Below are 23,089 nucleotides of genomic sequence, written 5' to 3'. Positions count from 1 at the left end.
TGTCATACTTTGTGTGTGTGTGTTTAGAACACGGCTGGGTGGGAAATAACAAAGACTGTCGGCTGACGAGATTTTTTTTTCTTTCTAAATCAGAACAGAGGGGAGGAAAAAGGGGACGAATTAAATCTGCGGCATTTGTGTATGTGTGTATGCCGATAGAGAAAGGCCTATAATCTCGCGTAGTACACCGGCTTCACAGAATTTCCCTTCTCTCACTTTCATGTTCTCCGGATGTGAGTTGCAAACTTTCGGAAACCCATGATTCATAAATATTTCAAAGATTGATAATCACAACGTCACGGATAGGTATTAGGACATAGGCCTATCAAAGCCACTCTTGTCAACTCCGCTGTGGATATCAGACTTTTTGACCACGGGTTAATTGGTAAGTTATAATCATGGTATTCCTTTGTTAATGTTCTTTTAATGGCACTGTGCACTGTGAGACGTATGTCTATACTTGTATCAATAACTTTAAATTGTGCAATTACAATTTCCATGAAAAACTTTTTAATGGAATAGACAATTAGGCTAGGGCTATTAGTTAAGCAGTAAAAAATATACAACGCTGTTTACTATATGAATTTTACAGTAATTGTTTAAACGGTTTAAACAAGTGTTCTAAATCTTAAGCAACAAAGTTTAATTTTCAATATCTAATCTTCAATAAATTAAACATGATTGCTCAAACGGTTAAACAAATACGCATAAGGTTCATATAGTAAACAGCGTTGTATAAAGTCTTAAACAGCCTTTTTACTGTGTATATCGGGGTATTATCAAACTGAAGGCTGCTACACTTGCGAAGGCTGCTACACTTGCACAGGTTGTTATATTGGTCATGATATTGGTCATGATAAATCCCTTCATGTGCCTGCGTTCTTGCAGTGTTTTCTCTTCTGTTATAAATTTCATGTTCCTCTTTATATGTTTGTCATTTTGCTTCCGAAGAAGATTCTGCTAGGATCGAAAGCTTAGGCCCCTTTTGACTCTATAATTTTCAAGAGACAGAATATAGGTTATATTGTGGAAGAGTTCCTAACGCCACGGTTATTTCCTCCGTTAAAATTGAAACAAATATGCTTGAATACGAATTTATGTACGACAATACAATAGTCGGTAAACTAGATCTTTATCGGAAGAGGAGGAATATATCATTAAAGGTGTAAGAATGGGAAAATGTAGTTTTGAGGACTCCATGATGATGTTTGTTATATTTTGACATATATCCATAATGAAGAAATATATGTCAAAATATTTTTTAAAACGTCATCATGAATTCCTCAAGACTAGGAAAATGCTTTTAATCATTTGTATTTATAGGCCTTCATTGTTATGTGCGTCTACTTCACTATTGTTTCTGCACCACTGGGCGATTGTGGCGCCGTGTGCCTGTAATCCAAACTTAAGCTATAGGGAAATTACACATGCATATAGTGATGCAGAGATTCGAGGTTCGAGCCATGGTCACGTCTTTTGGATGGTGACGTTAAGTCGGTCCCAGACGTAATAATAATCATATCTGATAGATATGACAGTCTGACAAATGCCTATATGTATATATACACACACACACACACACACATATATATGTATATTATATACATACATACATACATATATATATATATATATATATATAACTTTACACACACACACACATATATATAATCATAAATGGTATAGTAATTGCCGTAGAAATAAAATCTATGATTTTATTTCTACGGTATTTACTATACCATTTACGATTATTTTATTCCATATGCCGAAGCAGACTATTTCTATTATATATTATATATATATGTATATGATATATATATATATATATATATATATATATATATATATATATATATATATATATATATATATATATATATATATATATATATATATATATATATATATATATATATATATATATATATATAAATGTATACATAGCGTGGCCGTATGATATTCGTCGTAATTCTTATCACAATCAAGTCGCCGCTGTCCTTACCCCCACCACCACCATCATCATCACCATCATAATCACCATAAATGATTATTATAAGGTGTCATCATCATCGTCATAATTGCTCCACATCATCATCCCATTATCACCACCGTTATCATCATCATCACCATCATCATCATTATCATCACAATCATAATCACCACCACAACAGCTACCACTATCATCATCATCGCCATTATCATGAACATAACCATCATTGTCATCACAATTTCACCACCATGCAGTCATCAACATTGCCACCACCACCATCATCATCATCTTCTTTATCACCATTATCATCATTATCATCATCATCATCATCATCACCACCACCATCATAATCATCACGTCCAACATCATTGTCACAACTACCACAGTCATCAACATTGTCATCATTTTCTTCATCTTCCACATTACCGCCAATCATCAACAACGTTAACATCATCATCAGTATAATCATCGTCGTCGTCGGCGTCATCATCATCATGATAATTACAGGAACCCTCATCAATATCCTCATCACAACATCAACCTAAAAACATGGCGCAGCTACAGCATTGTAATCAGTATTTAGGGACCCAAGAGGGGGGGGGGGGCAAATCTGGCCAGTACCCCGTCACCTTGAGAGGCATAAAAAGAAAATTTCTAGTTGAAATCTTCGCACACACGCAAGGAAAAACTTCTCTTTTTGCTGGTCAGATTTTTCCCAACAAAATTGCCCCCTCCCCCTTGCAAACAGTCTGCCCACAATTCGCATCATCATCGTCATCATGAGCAATCAATAGTTTTGCAATCATCATTGTCATCATCTCATCATTAAAACAGTATTTTTTTTTTTATAGATTTCTTCTTCGTCCCATTATTTACTGTACGTAGTACAGTTGCTAAAAAGAATTCACTCTTGTTGGAATATCACCTCTGTATTTATTTTAATGTATCATAATTTTTGCACGAATTGTTGCTTTTATAGGGTCAGTGAAATGGAAAGAAAAAAACATGATTTCAAAACAGTCATCACCTCATTAAAACAGTATTTTTTCTTTATAGGTTTCCATAGCTGCCAAGTAGTACTGATTTTCAGTATTTAGTACTGCAAAATGAGAAGAATACTGATGTTTTCATACAAAATACTGATTTCTAAAGTTCAGTTTCATGTTTTGTCATATGGCATATCTTTGAAAATACTGATTTCCTTGCCAAAATACTGATTTTCAGCTTTTAAATAACTGAAATGTACTTGTTCAGGTTGGCAGCTCTGGGTTTCTTCTTCGTCCCATTATTTACTGTATTTTTCCACTTAAAGGTGGTCTCTAAAATCCCAAAGAGAATTATCACCCAACGTTTCTAAAAAGAATTCACTCTTGTTGGAATATTGCCACTGTATTTCTTGCACGAATCGTTGCTTTAAAAGGGTCAGTGAAAAGGACAGAAAAAATAACGATTTCAAAAAAGGGGGATCAATAGAGTTGAATCGTCAGAGGGGTCTTGAGATGTAGAAATGGGGGACAGCCAAAGAAGACAGATCTGAAAGGGGACGAAGCAGAGTTGAAATATTCCCTGAGAAAAACCATGGTCTAAAGTTGAATTAACTTCGGGATGCTTAATGTGGCAACAATCTCTAGAATTCAAGTCTTCAATTCATTATATCGCACTAAGGAGTATTTAAGCCCGTCCTGTACCAAAAACCTTTCGGGGTATGATCTTGCACCCCATGTGGAAAAAGCTGCCTATATGTACGTTTTTATCATTATTAATTGCACCGAGAAATGCTTGTTTGCACCCTAAAAGGTTCAACCTTACACCTTCAACTTTACGCATTTTAAGGTGCATAATACGTGATATTTTTTAAAAAGTTCGTACTATTCGAACCTTTATTGCATGGTTCACCTCTGCACCCTATATGCTGCTTAATGCAGCTACACTTTACCCTTATAAGGGCACATTTGATCTTAATTGCATCCAGCCCTCTTTGGGGGTGCTACTATCATGACTGTTGTACCGACCCTTATAGGGTTCAAATTTAGACCTTTGTTTCTTAGCATGCATACGGCATTTGCGTGTAATTCATTAGGCCTACCATAATGGAGGTAAAAATAAACTCCTTGGGCCTACAAAAATATCAATGACCAATACAAAAGTATTTTTTTTAAATCATGGATGGAATCCAGTTAATACAAGAAGTATTAGAGTTTAGATTCTTGTAAATCACTTCTCCTCATAATTTCATCCCAGACAATATAGACTATGTCCTACTTCAGTTAAACCCTGCAGACTCCAGATTTCATTGAATGAAATCGCATTCACAAACTGTTCATTCTGTAAAAGAGACCCTGAAACAATTGTACATATATTTTGTGATTGTCCGGTGGTTAACATTGTATGGGACGATCTTTTATCTGTAATAAACCAAAAACAACATTCGAATATTATCCTTTCCCCCTATCCCCATATCACCTTGAATACCCAAGATTTTGGGTATTCAAGGTGATATTTTTTTTAACATTCATTTCATTGCTTTCAAACACTATGTTCACTTTTGTAAATTTGATAACAAAACCCCAAATATTGTGGAATTCAAAGCTCGTATCAAAGGTATTAAGGATATTGAATATGTTTTGGCGAATAAAAATGGTAAATTACCTGTACATTTTAGAAAGTGGAGATTTGATATCTAATTTGTTCTATGTATCGGTCTTGACAAGTATATACCTACATGTAAGTGCTGCTCTGTTTAATCATGTAAATAGCTTGTTGATTTGTTTGATTTATATTGTGATTTATTTTTTGATCAATAAAGATTGAAAGAAAAAAAAAGAAATCGCATTCACAAAAAAAAAATGTCTGTTCATATCAACAAATTCACCAGTTGTTTCTTTGACTGGTTATGCGGTTATGTCAATTTTTCTGTAATCTTTGCTTGTAGATCTATGATACACACATGGAATTTTAAATGAAATCACCAGAGGAAAAAAGCACATGCAGTGGCCTTGTGGATTCCATTGGTTATTGTACCGTATTAAGGGAAACCAATCGCTTTCTATTCCTTAGAAATATATAAAGGAAGTGCTATAGATCAGTGAATATTCTCCAAATCGTAAAAAAGGACATCAAAAGATCGATTTTGATAGGCAAAAATACATGTAGAAGAAAATAACGTGGTTTTTTTAGCGCTTGAATGTCTGAATAAATCTTTATATGGGTCTCTCACTTTTTTAAAGGGATGGTCCAGGTTGGAGGTGTTTATATCTCAAATAGAGTAAAATTTACAAAGCAAAATGCTGAACATTATTTTGATCAAAATAAAATAACAAATAACGAAGTAATCAAATTTTAAAGATTTGCATTATTCCGGTGAAACATTTCTAGTCATGTCTTCGTGAATATTCATATAGTTGGGCTGATGATGTCATACCCCACTTTTTATTTTGTATTTTATTATATGAAATAAGGTTTATTAAAAATCTTTCTACCAAGAACTAAAACAATTGGATTGACTTATTTCATCATTATAGAGACACATCATTTACTCATGTATGAAAAATGAAACAAGTATGATTTCATGTAATAACATAAGAAAAAGAGAAGTGGGGATATGACATCAGCCAACCTAATAAATATTCATGACGATGTGCATGTAACTGTTTTCCCCTCTTTCTTGAACCACAAAATGTTATACAGTTTTAATCACACATTTTCATGTAGGATTCAAACTTCGTCTCATATGACAGTAAGGAGAAAATTGCAATATTTCATATTCCATGTAATGAAATACAAAATAAATAGTGAGTGGATGATGTCATCAGTTTCCTCATTTGCAGACCGACCAGGATGTGAATATAACTATTTTGTGAAATTAGGCGAAACTGAATTTATTTCACATCCGATTGTAATGAAATTCTCGGGTTGTATTTGTTTGATGTTTCTCTTTTTATTCAAACCAACTTTTTTGATGGGGTGGACTTGTCCTTTAATCTTATCAACGAATTTCGTTATGCAATTGGCACACTGATAGGGCAGTTTTCGAACTGAAGAGGCTACCCTGGATAAATAAAACGTAAATTATTATCGCTTTATTTTTATTTATTAATAGGGCATACATATTTTAACAATTGCATTATCTGCACGATGAAACACCGTTCTTCTAGCCAAAATTTATTAACTGTACCAACATCTGAAACATGTTCGTTCGGTCATCGTGCCTTTCAGTATAAGCGTCACCTGTACTGTGGAATAAACTGCCAAATAATCTGAGGGCCATCACATGTACTTCCACCTTTCTCAAATCTTTAAAAACGTACTTGTTCTCATGATTATTTGGTTTAGGATAGGTATGTTACAATGTATTGTTAACCTTTCATTTAGTATTTATGTATTTTATTCTAAGTATACCTGTATTAGACTTAATTTCCTCTTTTGTAAAGCGCATAGAGATTCTGTAGAATATTATGCGCTATATAAGCATCTACTATTACTCTTTTTACGATAATATTATCTGCCTGTTTGATAAATCTTAGTAAACATACTTGCCCTTTAAGTTGTATGTCGTTGGTTATCAATAAACATTAGTGCGTCAAGGAGAACTCAAATATATTTGCTTGAATCATTGGAAGTGTATTATTGCAGAGTAAATATGATCAGCGAAAACAAGAAAAGGTTACAAGAAATACCATACACCGATGACATTTTGAACTGCTTAGTTCAACCATGTCAACACAATATGCTCTCTTCACATTTGAAATGCATTTAGTGAGGAAAGCTGGAAATTACACACAAAAATGTCAATTATTGATTCTTGGTACAGGTGCACGCCAGACAAATAATAATGATAATAATAATAAGTGTTTGCTCCCGCAAAATCGTGAAATAGCCTTAAAAACGGACATAAGGCTATTTTGAATTAGAAAAGGCGTTAAAGTAGAAAAATCTTCATTCAAATTAGAACACGAGGAAACAAATAAAACTGAAGAAATAATAAACAAAATTGATCAATAACAGAACGTGAAATATTTAGCCTTGTAGGGGTTAGATGTGCATGCGACTGTGGGTGAGTGAGGGTTTGTGTGTGTTTAGAGGAAGGGTTAATATCTTAAAGACCAAATATTACTACATCTTTTCTAGTTTTATCTTTCATTTTTATCTTTTGTTAATTGCATACAAGGCACTAATTGGCGAAGCCCCCAGTAATATTTGTGAGCAAAATATACAGAAACATCAACAACATCCACAGTTCTCAATTTTAATTTGCTGCTCAAATTCCCCACCTGCAAAACAAAGATTATTTTAGGAGTTCGTGTCTTCGCCTTGGAAGCCACAACATTTTTTAATTACTTGCCACATGAAATCAAATCTTCTCCATCTGTAGAAACGTTTAAACTTAGATTAAAGACGCATCTTCTTCGCCAATTTCCATACATTTCCTTTATCTTTTGAAATTTGGGTTTCCAAGCATTTCAGGAGCTCTTACTGCCCAGACGAATGTATGCACAGCAATTTTGCGCAGTATATTTCTTATCATCAGTATTATAATGATTATTATTACTAATTGTTGTTATAATTATGATCATTATTAGTATTATCATTGGTATTATTATTATAACTATTATTATTGTTGTTCACGGTTGCTGTTGTTGTTATTATCATTATTATAAATAGTTATTTAAAGTGCACTCTCGGTGAAGTCACATAAGCAATAATGTGTAATGATTCTGAGATCTGAAATCTACCAGAACACAAGATATAATAATTCGCCATGGTTCATTTTATTCCCAGGGATATTCAACAAACGTACAATATGTGTAACCATGGGCTGGCGATCAATCTGTATATCAACTGCAATGATCCGTGCGTTATTCGTATTATTTATCATGTTGATGGGCAATTCACTTTGATACAGTCCATATCACAACAATGCCCTTTCTGCAATAATGACTCAGTTTGAAGTCACGTTAAGAAATCAGATCAAGTGCGCGAATAAATACCGAGAACAAATAATGTTATTGAAACGTTTCCACCGTCTTGGCTTTCGAAGTGTTGATCCATGTTCGTTGATTACTTTGTGCATTTACATGTGATGTGTTTAACTGGTATACCCTTTAGTTGAAGAAAAAAATACTGGAATTCAGGAAATGGACAGATAGTTTATAAAACAGTGTAAGATTAAATCTGTTTAAAGATTTAGAATTAAAATCCCTAAAAAGTAATCAAATGAAGGATACCATGAACTATCATTATATATGTCACGAGCGAAACTGCTCTAATTAACTTATTAATCTACAGGCTACTTAACCACCCTGAATAAAAGACCAAAGGATATTCAAGATATAAATGAAGTGATCAATTTAATGTCACAAAATATAATAAGTCGTTTACATTGAATCGTTGAGAACATAAGTATAATTGCAAACAGATATTCAATAAATCATTTCATATAGAGAAGGAGTATAATCATCATTGACTGTTAGTCCCAAGATTATGAGAGAAAATTGATCTGAAAATAGGCCTTCAAAATTATGTTACCGAAAGTCTTGGAAAGTTTATCGATTGCTTGATCAAACCTTCAATCGGGTAAATGCGGAGTTCGAAAACAGAAGAGATCGACAAACCACGACGACTACGAAGATTGGACGATTATGACGAGGAACAAGTATGCCGATGATCGACGACGACGACGAAGAACACGACTGACGTCATCAGCAAAGACACGTGTCCTTGAAGAACGAAGAACAAGAGTTGAGTTGAAGCTCTAACTTGGAAGAATTACGGTCGAGTCCGACGAACAGTAGCTTCGGCTGACTGAAGTGAGTCATTCCCCTCGAATGACATTGTGACTCATGACCTGGACATAGAGGGTAGGTGCTACCCTGACCTACATTGACTCCACATTGACTCTGGGCTGACCCTAGGTTGACAGCCGTCTAAAATAGGAATAGACCAAATACTTAACAGCAAAGGCCCTAACAATATTCTATTCACAAAGATATCAGCTTATCAAAATTAGCTTTCATATTTATTATCAAAGTAAATGAATAACAAGCTTCTATTAGCATGAGCTTTCTGATAGTCAAGAAAATACATAACAGTTGAGAAATCTAATATAATTATTTCTCTGAATCGTAGATCAATTATATAATTGACTTTAACAGACTTCAAAAATACAACTTTGTTCATTTTAGTAAGGATAATTATATTCACATTGAAGACTGGAGTAAGATGTCATTTGGTGACAAAATGAGCAGAATATAAATATATGTAAATCTGTCTTTCTTTCTGAAAACAGACATGCCATATTAAGCATAAGAATTGTATTAATATTAAAACGTATGAACCAAACATTACTTACAATTCGGCATCGAGTAGAAAGGAACCTCCCCGCACTGGGTAGGGTGGCACACGCCCTTTTCCTTGGTTAGGAAACACCCCAAATTGGACCTTCTCCGAAATCAAAAGTGAGAGTGAGCTGGCTTGGCTTTTCTTGCCAGCACACCAAACTACCAAACAGAAATATGAAACACAAAGAGTCTGTAATCCTATACACCTGTTAAACCATAGTCTACTTATTATGACAACCCAGCCTGTTAAAATACCTGGCAACCTATCATGCCTACAGTTTAGTTACTAAGGTATGCAGTCCACATCTGTACATGGAGTTTAACAAAAGAGTTTAACAAAACATGGACTTTAACAAAAGGGTTATCTAATTTTGAATAAGATCCTACAATATATTTCAATGTCAGATAATAATGTTGCTGTTTATCATCTCAAATATATTGATTTCATTGTGAAAAAATTGATTTTTAGTATATACATGTATCACGCCCTCTCTGTATTTTTTACTTTCCTTTGAATGGGCGAAGGGAAAATTGCCCCTTCTCAATCACAATACGTATAAAATCATATATCTCGAAATATATGTCATTGTGTTCTTAGTATTCATCAACGATTCCTCCTTGTTAGTGCCTCCATTTCGCGCTCACGGTGGTCAGCAATGCATGTTCATTCGTTCACAAAACAACTGTCGAAGAAATACTGGTGTTAATACCCGTCCTTGTGGATCACTTTGATATTTTATTCAAAGTTGTGGTAGTGGATGTATTATATGCTGCTGGTTGTAGTAAATGTAAAGGAACAAGGAGCAGTGGTGGTGGTAGTAGTGGTAGTGGTAGTAGTAGTAGTAGTAGTAGTAGTAGTAGTAGTAGTAGTAGTAAGAGTAGTAGTAGTAGTAGTAGTAGTAGTAGTAGTAGTAGTAGTAGTAGTAGTAAGAGTAGTAGTAGTAGTAAGAGAAGTAGTAGTAGTAGTAGTAGTAGTAGTAGTAGTAAGAGTAGTAGTAGTAGTAGTAGTAAGAGTAGTAGTAGCAGTAAGAGTAGTAGTAGTAGTAGTAGTAAGAGTAGTAGTAGTAGAAGTAGTAGTTGTAGTAGTAGTAGTAGTAGTAGTAGTAATTAGCTGTAGTAGATAGCAGCAGCAGCAGCAGTAGTAGTAGTAGTATCAATTCCAACAGTAGATTTATTTCCCTTTTCAGCCACACTCTTTAGTCATCATGTGGAAGTCTTGAAGGTGATGTAGCTTCGTTTGGCATAAAGGTTGGCATAGTTAAAGGGTCAAGTTCACGTTCAATTGTATTTTCTCAACAATATAAAAAACAATATACAATATGTACAAGAATGAAAATTATATCAGAAAAAGACGGAAACTACTGAAAAGTTCATAAGAATTTGTGAGTTGTAGCTCCCAGTAAAAAGGGAAGGGTGAAGAGCAGTGGGAACAAAAAGTGTAGAAGAAGAAGGAGGAGAAGAAGATGAAGTAGTAGTGGTAGTGGTGGTGGTGGCGGCGGTAGTAGTAGTACATGTAGTAGTAATAATAGTAGAAGTATTGTCAACAACAGCAGAAGTAATTATTATTCTGCTGTTGTTACTAATTCTGTGGTACGCCTTTCCATTCTCTTCAGGCATAAACCTTTCTCCACCATGTGCAAGTGCTGCAAATGCTGCAGCTTCGATTCGCTAGGATGCAGACTTCGGACCCTCAAGGCCTTTGGCGCCATCCTCTTCGTCTTTGGGACGTTGTTCGCCCTTGCCGGAATCGCCATCGGGTTTCTCTCCGACCTATACTTCAACGTCATCTCTCTACCCGATGTCTTCCCTGAATACATCCTCTATTCTTACCTGGTGGTGTCTACAGGGGTTGTGGTAAGTTTCCCTAGGTCCTGTAAGAAGCTGTTTTCGCCGCCCTTGTCGGCACTAACTGCCTTTGGCAGTGACCCCAAGCTGGAATAAAATTGTTTCTGTTTATGGTAACTCCTGTAAGAACTCGGCAGGGCAGTATGTTGCTGGTTAACGCCAAGCTGGTCTATAACCAATTACCTAGGAAACATTTTACGTATAGGTTAATCAGTCATAGTGGCTGACGTTATAGACGACAGATATTACTCTCGGGCCTTTTTATGAAAGTGGAGACAATGGCAGAGTGGGGATTCGAACGCGCAACCTTGCGATTATGAGTCCAATGTTCTAACCACAGGACCAGTAGTAGTCACTGAAGCAGCTCTTCCAAGCTAAACTGGGATTGGATGTGGTGTGACGGTGATTTGGATGTGATATGGTGTTGATTTTGTTTGGTTTTTTATTTAGAATAAAAATGGTGAAGTGCAAGTAAAATCTCTTACGAAGCTGGCAGGTCCATGGTGTAATAGCATGTGGGAAAGTGATGTGTGACCTCTGCAATATTGAGGTTACAATTGATGTGCCATCAGGTTTTTTTTACAGAATTGTTCGTACTCATTACATATTATTGGATACGAGGAACCACATTAATTGATTAACTTTACAAGACATGCATCCTTTGATCAAGTGTCCATTGACACTTAACTCGCTTAACAGCACCACACGCAAGAAGTCTTCCCAAATAATTCAACCAAAAACGTCATAACCTAAGCATTCGAAAAAAGTCAAAAATATTTTCTTAAAGGGGAAGTTCACCCTGAAAAAAAATTTATAGTGAAAATAGCAGAAAAATAAAAAATTATATTGCCGAATGTTCGAGAAAAATATAATCAAAAGTTATTAGATTATAATTAATTATTTCATTTGTGACGTCATATGCGAGCAGCATTCCTACGTACCAAATTGTAAAAAATCAATGAAATGTCATTTTCTCATAAAATTGAAAATGGTTTTTACTACACCTTTTTTATATCATTATAAAAGTATTTCACACCCGATGATTTCCCGATCATGAATAGAGAGCAAAAATAAGTCATCGGAAACCATAAAAAAAAGAAGTTCAAGCATTTTTATATCAAATAACATGTGGGTCAGCTGCTCGTTTATGACGTCACAAATCGAAAACTTTAAATTCCAAAAACTTTCTTAATCTTTACGGGATATTCCTCGAACCTTACCAATATATAACAGTGTATAACTCGTGTTTCTGAAACAGACGTGTTTTTCACGACTGTTTTCAGAAACGGATTTTGAATTCTCTTTTTTTTGTCACATCATGGGCACTCACAAAGAGTGAGACTTTACCTTTCATTTTTGAGAGCTTGCTCCTTTTACAATCTATGATTTTATTTCTACGGCATTTACTAAACCATTTATGATTATATATATATATTTGCTATTTTTACAAGTTTTCTTCAGGGTGAATTTCCCCTTTAATCATTTTTATTTCAGGCAGTGGGTACCGGAGTCGTTGCTATATACATCGCCAAGACAATGACTGACGATGACTGGGTAAGTACAGTATTTCCTCAGCTTTTATTTTCTTAACTCCGTATTCTGAAGTCAGGTTTAACTTAGACCGCGGTAACTCAGTGCTAAAATTATGGGGGCTAAAAGCCCCAAAATTATGTTTATTTTGTATATTTCTTTGTTTACTTTTTTGTGTCTTTTTGCTTTCATAATGAAAATATTTCAGTTTTTATTCCCAGACAATTATGAACAATTTGGGTGTCATATGAGCTAATAAATTGAATGTGTACAGTAAGGGGTTGTGCTCCAATTGGCTCTCCATAGTTAAACCATTTAAACCCGAGATCAGCATACGGGCATTCGTATATTTTGCCTCTTATACATTGTAGCAGGGGCAGCAGAACCGTGGGGGCTAAGGGGTCTTCGGCCCCTGACTTGTTTTTCAATTAAAAAGTAAACCGTTGACATCTTATTGTGATTTTTAAGCATTGTCAACTCCCCATATTTCTTCTTTTTGTTAAATCATACATTTTTATTGTTTCAAATCGAATGAAATCACAAAATAATTGGCGGTCTTTTGAAAAAAGAAGTGACAATACCCAATTCAAGTACTAATACACACAATCAATAATATACATAGTAAGTAAGTAAGTAAGTAAGCTTATGCCACATCTTGGCCAGGCCTAATGGTACTCAATACCCTTCTGTGTTTTATAATAGTGTCGGTTCTTAATATTTCACCGTACTCGTTCTCCAAAGTACTTTAATTTCACTCCTTTGCCTATATCCCGCTCTTTATTTAGTTCATTTTGGAGAAACTTAAATGTCTGTCAGACTTGATGGTATATTAGCCAACGACGTACAATCCGTTTCGGAATCCCATTTATTGATATCAAGCATCAGTGGCGCTTGCCCCCCCCCCTCCCCCAACCTTCTTCCATTTTCAGTTTCACGACCAAGAAAAGAAAAGGAAATAAAAAAGGGTGAAATATGTTATTCTGTGAAAATCTATCACAAAATTAGCTTATTTTTTATAAATGGGTCGATATTTTCGCTCCTTTACAGCTTTCATAAGTTTTAACCGATACGCAAGATCTCGCCCCTCAATTTTTTTGGCCCAATAGGATGCTGTCAAGAATTACATTTTCTCAAGAACACAAATTATTCTTATACAATAGACTTTTAATTTTTGATATTATTATTTCAGGCGAACAAATAGGTAATGCTATCAATAATAGAATGATTGGTTACAACAGTAATCTTCATTATAAACATGTTTTTCATTAATTCTCATATTGCATTGCATTCATACTATATTTTGGCTCTAATCTAACCATATAAAATTGGTATAGAATTCTCTTTCAGTATGCCTGCATTTACATTATCTCTTTTTCATTATTATTTATAGGTGTAAATTTTTTGTGTGCTCACACAATCGGAGTAATGTGATCTTTGGACATTTAAAATATTGAAACTTTGACAAAAACGATTTTCGAAATTTCTTTACAGAGTACTCGCGGCCTGGGTGTCTTGGCACTTCTCACCATCGTGTGCTCATTGGCTAGCGTTGGAGTCCCAGCATGGCCACTCTACGTAAACGGCTATTTCTTTGGCATTCCACCGCAGACATCGACAAATATGACGCCCTCTACGGACATGACAACTCCATTGGCTGTGACAACGGTACCGATGACTACGGTACCGATTACTACAACTCCATTGGCTGTGACAACGGTACCGATGACTACGGTCGAAACTGACACGACGACCAATGCGACCGTCACAAATGGGACTGCAGATAACTCGACAGCATCAGGTGGTGTCAACATGACGTCACCCAATGTGACGGCAGAAAATATGACGACACCGAATGTGACGGCGCCAAATGTGACGTCGCCAAATGTGACGTCGCCAAATGCGACGGCGCCAAATGTGACGTCACCAAATGTGACTTCCTCAAATATGACATCAGACAATAGCAGTTCATCAGGGATGATGACAACACCGGAAGTTACGTCAGGAACTGTGATGGATACCACGGGAAATTCGACCGTTCTTCCAACCACTCGGGAACCGATTGACTTTGACGAGTGGTTATTGCTGATAGCTCCCTTTGGGATAGTTAGTCTCTTCGCCTTTATATTTATTCTTCTCAGTCTATTCATATGCTGTATAGCCTGCTGTTGTCCGGAGCGATCAGAGGTAAGATTTTTAAAGAAATGGTCCAGGCTGGAGATATTTGTATCTCAATAAATAGAGTAAAATTTACAGCTAGCTGAAAATTTGATCAAAATCGGATATCAAATAACGGAGGTATTGAATTTTAAAGATGTGCATCATTCTGGTGAAACAGTTCAAGGCATGTCTTTATGAATATTCATTAGGTGGGCTGATGATCTCATATCCCCACTTGTTCTGTTGTATTCTATTATATGAAATTAGGTTTATTCAAAATTGTGCTACCAAGAACTAAAACATTTGGATTGATAACTGATTAAGTGCATATTAGTTATTTATTGCCGCAACTTATTTCATCATTAGGGAGACATCATTTTACACATGTATGAAAAAATGAAACATTTATGATTTCATGTAATGACATAGGAAAAAGGAAAGTGGGGATGTGACATCATCAGCCAACCTTATGAATATTCATGGCGATGTGCATGCAACTGTTTCCCCCATGCAAATATTTGATAAACTTTAAAATTCAATAACTTCGTTATTTGTTATCCGATTTTTATGAAATTTCCAGCATTTTACTCTGTGAACTGTACTCTATTTATTTACATATAACTTTTGTCAGCCCGGACCAACACTTTAAGAAAAATCCTTTATATATCTATCTCTCCCTTTCTTTTATTGGCTTTTTCATTTAGATTTCTGGTGACACAACATCTGCTCCTGCGACAAGTGCTCTGGAACTTAATTTTGCCTAAGATGTTAGTGTTAGGGTTGCAATCGGGTTTTATATTAGGTTTAGGGTAGGGTAAACCCAGCGTAAAAATTGGTCATTCGATTAGTGCATGAAATCTATTGTAGTCGGAGCAAATGTCATTGTGAAACCAGATTTCAAGCCCGCCACGCCGGCCGCCTGGATCTGTCACTGCCCGAAAAGACAATCTTTTCTTTCCTCAAGGATTCTTTCCTCAACACAAACCTGGGGCCCGTATTACGTAGAACCCTTTTCTGCGATTGATTCCATTAATGTACAATCACTCGTAGAAATAAAGCGTACGATTAATTGCTAACCTTTGTGTTACGGGCCCTGATGACTGCTATTTTGAATAATTAAAGATAACTAAAGATCCATTAAACCGAAATGTCATTTGGGCCTGTAACTTTCATGTTGTCACAATTGGACGACTGTTTCCCTTGTTTCTCAAGTATTTTATTGTTCCACAACCGGTTTTATATTGTCCACAGAATAGTTTTTCATTAGATTGTGTCATGACCATGACCCGACTTTCCAGTAAAGACCACACCTTATTTTGGGGGGTCGATCATTAGCATTTCTTAGCCTCATATTTCATGCACTGTTTGTGCGTTGATAATGTCCTATTGGACAAAAGCATATGTAGTTTGATTCTGTCTGATGACTTTCAATCTACACTGAAAAATATTCATTGGTGTCCATAGTGGGCCACACCGGGCCACGCCCTTGGGGATGATGTTAAGCCTACACCCTAGAGATTGGACATAACACCAACGAGTGTAAAATATAGAAACCAAAGGTGCTGAAATAACACCCACAGTTGTTGGGAGTAATGCCAACAATTTATAGGAAAATGAAACCTTTGGAACAAGATAGCTTGTGCAAAACAGACAAATCTAAGAAAGAGATCAACGAAAGTTTGAGAAAATTGAATAAATACTAAGATTTATTAGAAGTTTAGATCATTATTGTAATATTGGCAATATGTGACAGATCTTCTAAGAATACATTATGTATGAAGAGTTTGTATCACCATAAGAAAGAGCAGAAAGAGACTTTTTGGAGGTATTTCATCAAAGGGAAGGTTGTTCACATGTGACATCAAACATCTTTGTTGCATTGCCAGTGAGGAGATCTCCATAGCATTATAACGCCCGTGTGGAAACGGTATATCAAAGAATAACTTTCTTTCATGTTATTCTTTGATCTTTCCGTTTCCACACAAGCTCTTATTCCCCTTTATGTATGTGTGTGTGGTGTTGTCTGCTACCACACCTTTTACTGCGAATTCGAAACTTGTGAATATTCTCTACCTCACGGTTATTTGATCATATTAATTATTGGTTATTTATAATATCATTATCATTATATTTATAATATATCTGTAAAGCGCTTAAAGACATCGCGTCGTTCCGATGTGTTGAGCGCTATATAAATGCGGAATATTATTAATGTTTTTTTTCACAAAGTGTAACTTTTTTTCCTATATCAAAACTACTTGTAGTTTCCATCGGACGAGGAATGGGTAAGACAATGTTCACTAATCAAGCTATTAAATGCTTTTTAATGCCAGTGCATCAAATTACGAATGAGCAAATTAATCTATTCATCTGGGGCCCGTTGCAGAAAGAGTTGCGTTTAAACGCAAGTTAAAAAATCAAACGCAAGTCCCAAATGCGCGCTGTTGATTGGTTGAAAATCAAGTTGCGCATGATTTTTAGAGTTGCGATTGATTGCAACTCTTTCTGCAACGGGCCACTGGACAGTTAAGAATGATCGGGGAGCAGTTTCACATCAGGGCCTCGTCTTACAAAGAGTTACGATCGATCCAATCAATCGTAACTCTACGGAATTCCATCAGTGTCATAATTTTTCCCACAGGAAGTTTCCAAAATGCCCTTTGTACACAGTGAAAACGTTGTTTAAGATTTTATACAACGCTGTTTACTCTATGAACCTTACATTATTTCTTAACCGTTTGAACAATCAGATTTGTTTATTGAAGATTAGATATTGAAAATTAAACTTTGTTGCTTAAGATTTAAACACTTGTTTTAAACTGTTTAAAGAATAAATTGTAAGGTTCATATAGTAAACAGCGTTGTATAATTTGTTTACTGTGTAAACAAAGGAGATCGCACCACATTGTCAAGAAATCAATGAATTAATGGATATACATTCATATATAGATTTTTTTTTTAAGAAACATGCATTTTATATGTTGACGTTGCTGGCCGTCCATAGTTTCAATTGATTGGATCAATCGCAACCCTTTGTAAGATGGGGCACGGTTCCGGGACGCTTCTTCAGCTCGTCTGATTTTCCGTTTCAATAATACTTACTCCCGGCCCCCGTTTCATAAAAAACTTGATAGAATAACAAATTTGCAGTAACGGTTAAAAGCTACTGTAATCTTTCAATCTGATTAGTCAATAGTGAACGTGTTACAGAAATTGTGCATCTGTTATCACAACAAGTCTTTGTGACACGAGACCCTGAGGTCCGAACACAAAGAATATAGTGATCAATCACCAAATGAACTGACTGACCAATCAATAATAACGTTACACGCGCATTAGGTTTCAGATACTGATCACGAACCAATCAGAAGTGTCCTTTCATATTTTGTTATTCATCGCTGTATCTAAAGCTTTGTTTTACGGGACCCAGATATATAGATTTATTTTCTCTTTTGGTAATTTGACTTCCTTCCAGGATGAATCAAAACGTACATCAGTTTAATGCTAGTGCATGTTACCATGGTTACTTTTCATGGTCCTGGGATGCAGGGGGGGGGGGGTGTTTCATCAAAGTTGTCAGCACTGACTAATACCTTGGTCACATTTGCTCTACGGCGGCCATATGGCGAGTCGGGAACAGCCGTTTATTAATTTTAATTCAAATCAGTTATATGCAGCTGGTACAAAAAATAATTTTTCGACTCGCCGTAGAGCAAATGTGACCAAGGAATAAATGGTCATTGCTGGCTAATTCACTGAAATCCTTGGTTTTGATTGGCTAAGAAGCACTGGCCTCTGACTGTTGCTATGGTAACTGTCGGAGAAAGACAACTTGAGTCAGTGCTGACAACTTTCATGAAACGGTCCCCTGGGGTTGTTGCATGTATTATTCTCCATAGGCAGCACCCCCTGGAATTCTGATAGGTGCTGAAAAATGAAGAAATGTCCAGAAAATGACCCCTTTTAGTGACCCCCCCCCCTTTCTTTATGGATAAGGGGCTAGTAGACTTTTTTTCAAATTCAAAGAAAGCCCAGCGGTCAAGCCATTGCACGATGAGGTACAATCCTTGTAATCAGGCCCTTCATATTAATACCCAATTTTGTTGGCTAATAAAGGAATTTTACACTAGTTTGAAGTAAACCCCATAATTCGTGTTAATAAATGATGCTAACTGTCAAGAATACTTTTCGTTTGGCGAATGTTACGACTATCGTGAAGAAAAAAAAGTACATGTAGTGTTGTCAATTACTGTTCAAGTTTTTTTTTTTTGTATATTTTTGCTAAAGGCTTCAGAAGCCTTTAGCAAAAACATAACTATCGAGGGGTTATCTTATCACGTTGAACTACAAACGATCATTTTGTGATGTCATTTTTTTGTTAAAGCAACAATTGCGAATGTTGGGCATGTTTCTATTCTCGTATCCTTGACAAATGATAATAATACATGTGATTTTACAAAGCGCGAAGTCCACTTTGTATAGGAGTGCGTATAAGGCGCATAAAGAAATGGGAAAGTGAATAGAAAGGTTTAGCAACATTTTGAAAGACTCAACAGAGATAGAAATCGTCTTGTGTCCTTTGAAAACCGTACTCTTCTGATTTTTCCCTTTATTTCAAATTGAACGCATTCGGTAATTAGTCTTTTTACAGAACCTCATGATTTGGCGATGTTAATTTTGCCATGAGAGGTCGGGAAACGCGATGGTTTAACTCGGCCCCTCTCCAGAGGGTGATATATTTGCATGGGGATATTTTTTTATTCCTTAAACCCCCATTCCACAGAGAGCAATACCTCTGAAAGACTGCTGCAAGACCATGAAACTTGATTGATCTTTCAAGGGTTTTTCAACGAACTTTCAAAGATCTCCAAGGTCTTTCACGATTCCTGATGATCTTCGTGGTCCTCGTGAGTCCCAAAACTTTGAAACGGTTCAAACAGTCTTTCAGTGGTCTTACATGAAAATTGTCTTTTGATGGTCTTTCAGCAGTCTTTCAGTGATCTTTCAATGAACTTTCAAAGTTCTAAGTCTTTCATGATCTTTCGGCAGTCTCTCAAAGAGTTTTACGGAGGTTACTGTAAGACTCATGAGAGAAAATTGAAAGATCATCGAAATATTGAAAGACCTTACCAGGCAAAGTCCATGGAAAGAATTCTGAAAGATCACTTGTTGCATAAAAGATCTCTGAAAGATCTCTATAGGAAATATCCATCAGTCTTTCGGAGTTCTTTGAGGGGTCTTTCTGAGCCATTCCATAGAGATGTCAATTTTTTGGTCTTTGGAAGGTCCTTCATACCTATTAGAATTTTCAAGAAGCAAACATGTCTTCCAAGTGTTATATTTCCCTTCATTGGGCATTGCATAAAACTTGCAATCACTTGCATGTAAGTTTGGGTGAATATGGAATAAAATTAAGCTTTGGCTCTGGCAATAGTTGATTGCGATTTGCACTTGCTTGGCTGGTCCTTACAACAGGCAGTAGAAATAGATTTTCTCTAGTTACAATTGATATATCAATTGTAAATTTGCATCACAAATTGAAATTGATTCCAAATATTTTCTTGCAACACCGCTTGAGTTTTATGCTATGGGTATATAGGTTTTTGTTTAGTTTTTGTATAATTTGGTTTGGTTTTGCACGTGCCTTCCGTGACGTTGCTTTAGTATTATTAAAGACGATACTTAAAATAATTATATATATATATATATATATATATATTTGGAGTATTAAGATTGCTCAACGTAGTTTTTTGGAGACGGCATGATGGGGCAAAAATTGGTAGCATATTTCAAAATGATTTATTTAAAGGTAAAGATAACCCCAAGACGACTGGTATAAAACTAAAAATGAAATAAACATAAAAGTTTCACTGAAGTGGGAAATGATATTTGAAAAAGTTTCCTTACATCTGAAGCCTTGAAATAAGTTAACGGATTTGTCTTTTTTTTAAGATATCATGGTGAATAAAGGTAGTAGTATCTCGTCAACACTTTTTTAATATCAATTCAACCCCAACAACAAACAAAAATGAAACAAACGTTTAAATAAAAGATTAGCTGAAATGGAAAGTGAAATCGTATGATTAGAGAGTACTAATAATGATTACATATTCATTTCTCTTGTGTTCTTTTACTTTGAATGTTTAATTTGTTAGATATGATAGCAAAAAAATATTATTACAATGTTTACCATAGGTTAGAAGTAAACATGATAATGTAGATTCCAGCTGATTGATTCATTTGAAAATTCAAATTATCTCACATTTCACATAAAATACTAAGCGAATAATGCGCGTGTTATTTAGTTCCCTCTTTGTTTCTGTTTGTGGTAAGTCCAATATGAACTCGGCAGGACAGCATATTGCTGGTAAACGCCAGGCTGGTATATAAACAATTATACCTGTATCGGAAACATTGTACATCTAGGTTAATCAGTCATCATGGCTGACCTTATAGAGGATAGATATCACTCTCGGGCCTTTTTATCAAAGTGGAGACAATGGCAGATTATGAGTCCAATGCTCTAACTGGACCACAGTTTATTTGATCATATCAAATGGGGTGGATTTGGCCCTTAAAAGAACACAAACGTTTGTGCCGATGTATGTAGTGTAATATGTTTATCATTCTCAATAGGATCACTCTTGTTTTGCCGTTGTATCGTTTCTCTTTATTTCATGCCTACTTACCACTCCCCTTTCATTTCATTCGGTTTTTTTTATATCCGTTTTAACAGATCGTGGATGACATGGAATTGTATAAGACTTAGAATGGTGATTTGGAGCAGATGTTTACTCAAACGTGGAGTCTGGATGCTAGACTACTTAGTCTTACCAACAGTAACTATATGACGTCATTCTTTGGTCTCCCTCCGCCGATACCAGCAAGTGACTATAAAATAAAAATCAACCTTCCTTCTTTAAACAAAATGTTCGTTTCCTTTACTATAAAAACTGGGGTATCAAACCAGCCTCAATTGGTGTCGGACCACATCTGAAGGTGTTAAAGTTACACCGTAGATATTGAACATAACACCAAAGAGTATCAACCAAACTAAAGGTGTCGTAAATAAGACCAATGCATGTTAAATCAACGCTGTAAATTTACTCCACATGGTTTGCTTTTTAGCAGTATCGTTCTATGCCCCCTTTTGGATCTAACTGCTGTATATTTTCTTCTTTAGCACCCAAGCCAAAGTATTACTGTTTTACACTTATTTTACTTCCCTGTAAATATATCAAAAGCATTGAACATTGTAGAAACATTATGTAATCCGATAGCCATTCAAAAAATGACATTGGTCGCATATCGTAATGATGGAGCTCCAACATGATATCATTACGAGCAATGAAAATGTGCAAAATTAAAATGTCCCGGTTTTCGGTATTGGGGTTATTTTCAGTGATTTCAATTCGTATTTTGAGTTATTTTACTACAATCCCTTGATCCCTGCATGTAATGATAATAATATAGGGTATTTATATTGCGCAAATATCCACCTTGTAAGGTGCTCAAGGCGCTCCTATATTACCCGGCTAAGCTAGGCGTTCATAGCGCACACAGCTTTTTAAGGAATTCCTACCGGAAGTATATATCTGCATATCTGAAATTGCAATTTTAAATTTTATGAATTGAATCAGCAATAATAAGTGATTTTAATATGATTAGATACTGCAGGATACAGGGTATATAGTGCGTCCTCAGTTGAAAAATGTGTGATGCGCAGGTTAATTAATTGTTATGCCATTCACTGTGACGTCAGCTGAAAACACGTTTCATAGATTCACTATTTTGGTATACTAATCAATATTTATGCTGCATACGACAAGAGGTGTGGGCTATATTGATCGTAATATGTAATTTTCTGCAAGCGGTCGAGGCGGCGATGGATCGGAAGTTCAAGTGCACCAATTTTGAATCATTGCAAGCTTTAGTTTGGAGTGAACGCCAAATTTGTTTCAAATTGTAGCCAATCGTACGATTGCTATGACGTCATTACGACTAGATATTGAATTCGCTTTTATTCCGATAATATGGAGGCTTAAAAGTGCCACCGAGAAGTTGAGATAATTATCTTGGGAAGTCGACATCATAATAGCAAAAGATCAGATGACGAGATCCCGGATCTCGTCATGTCGACATCCTTTAGAAGAGATGATCAGATGACAAGATTTTGGATCTCATCATGTCGACATTTTTTAGAAGAGATGATCAGATGACAAGATTCTGG

General features: G+C 35.6%; 1 protein-coding gene and 1 long non-coding RNA gene across 3 annotated transcripts; one reads left to right on the top strand and one right to left on the bottom strand.

The window, feature by feature from the left end:
• Nucleotides 1–142: 142 nt before the first annotated feature.
• On the top strand, nt 143–22,689 carry LOC121416893 (uncharacterized protein PB18E9.04c-like). Of its 2 annotated transcripts, XM_041610421.1 has the most exons (6): nt 143–385; nt 10,941–11,181; nt 12,667–12,726; nt 14,194–14,343; nt 14,395–14,886; nt 21,596–22,689. In XM_041610421.1, the coding sequence occupies exons 2-6, from the start codon at nt 10,960–10,962 to the stop codon at nt 21,626–21,628; spliced, it is 957 nt and encodes a 318-aa protein (XP_041466355.1). In that variant the 5' UTR covers nt 143–385; nt 10,941–10,959; the 3' UTR covers nt 21,629–22,689. The 2 variants fall into 2 exon arrangements, with proteins under 2 accessions (XP_041466355.1, XP_041466354.1); XM_041610420.1 differs by having other exon boundaries at nt 144–385; nt 14,194–14,886.
• Nucleotides 8,539–9,475, bottom strand: LOC121416894. The gene is made up of 2 exons (XR_005970265.1): nt 9,339–9,475; nt 8,539–8,913 (listed from the first exon to the last, which is right to left on the bottom strand). It is a non-coding gene; the product is annotated as an uncharacterized LOC121416894 (long non-coding RNA).
• Nucleotides 22,690–23,089: the final 400 nt, after the last annotated feature.

This window comes from Lytechinus variegatus, chromosome 6 (genome assembly GCF_018143015.1).
Source record: "Lytechinus variegatus isolate NC3 chromosome 6, Lvar_3.0, whole genome shotgun sequence".
In the NCBI taxonomy this organism is placed as follows: Eukaryota; Metazoa; Echinodermata; class Echinoidea; order Temnopleuroida; family Toxopneustidae; genus Lytechinus; species Lytechinus variegatus.
Note: the sequence above shows the minus strand (reverse complement) of the source record. Positions and strands in the feature narration are given on the sequence as shown.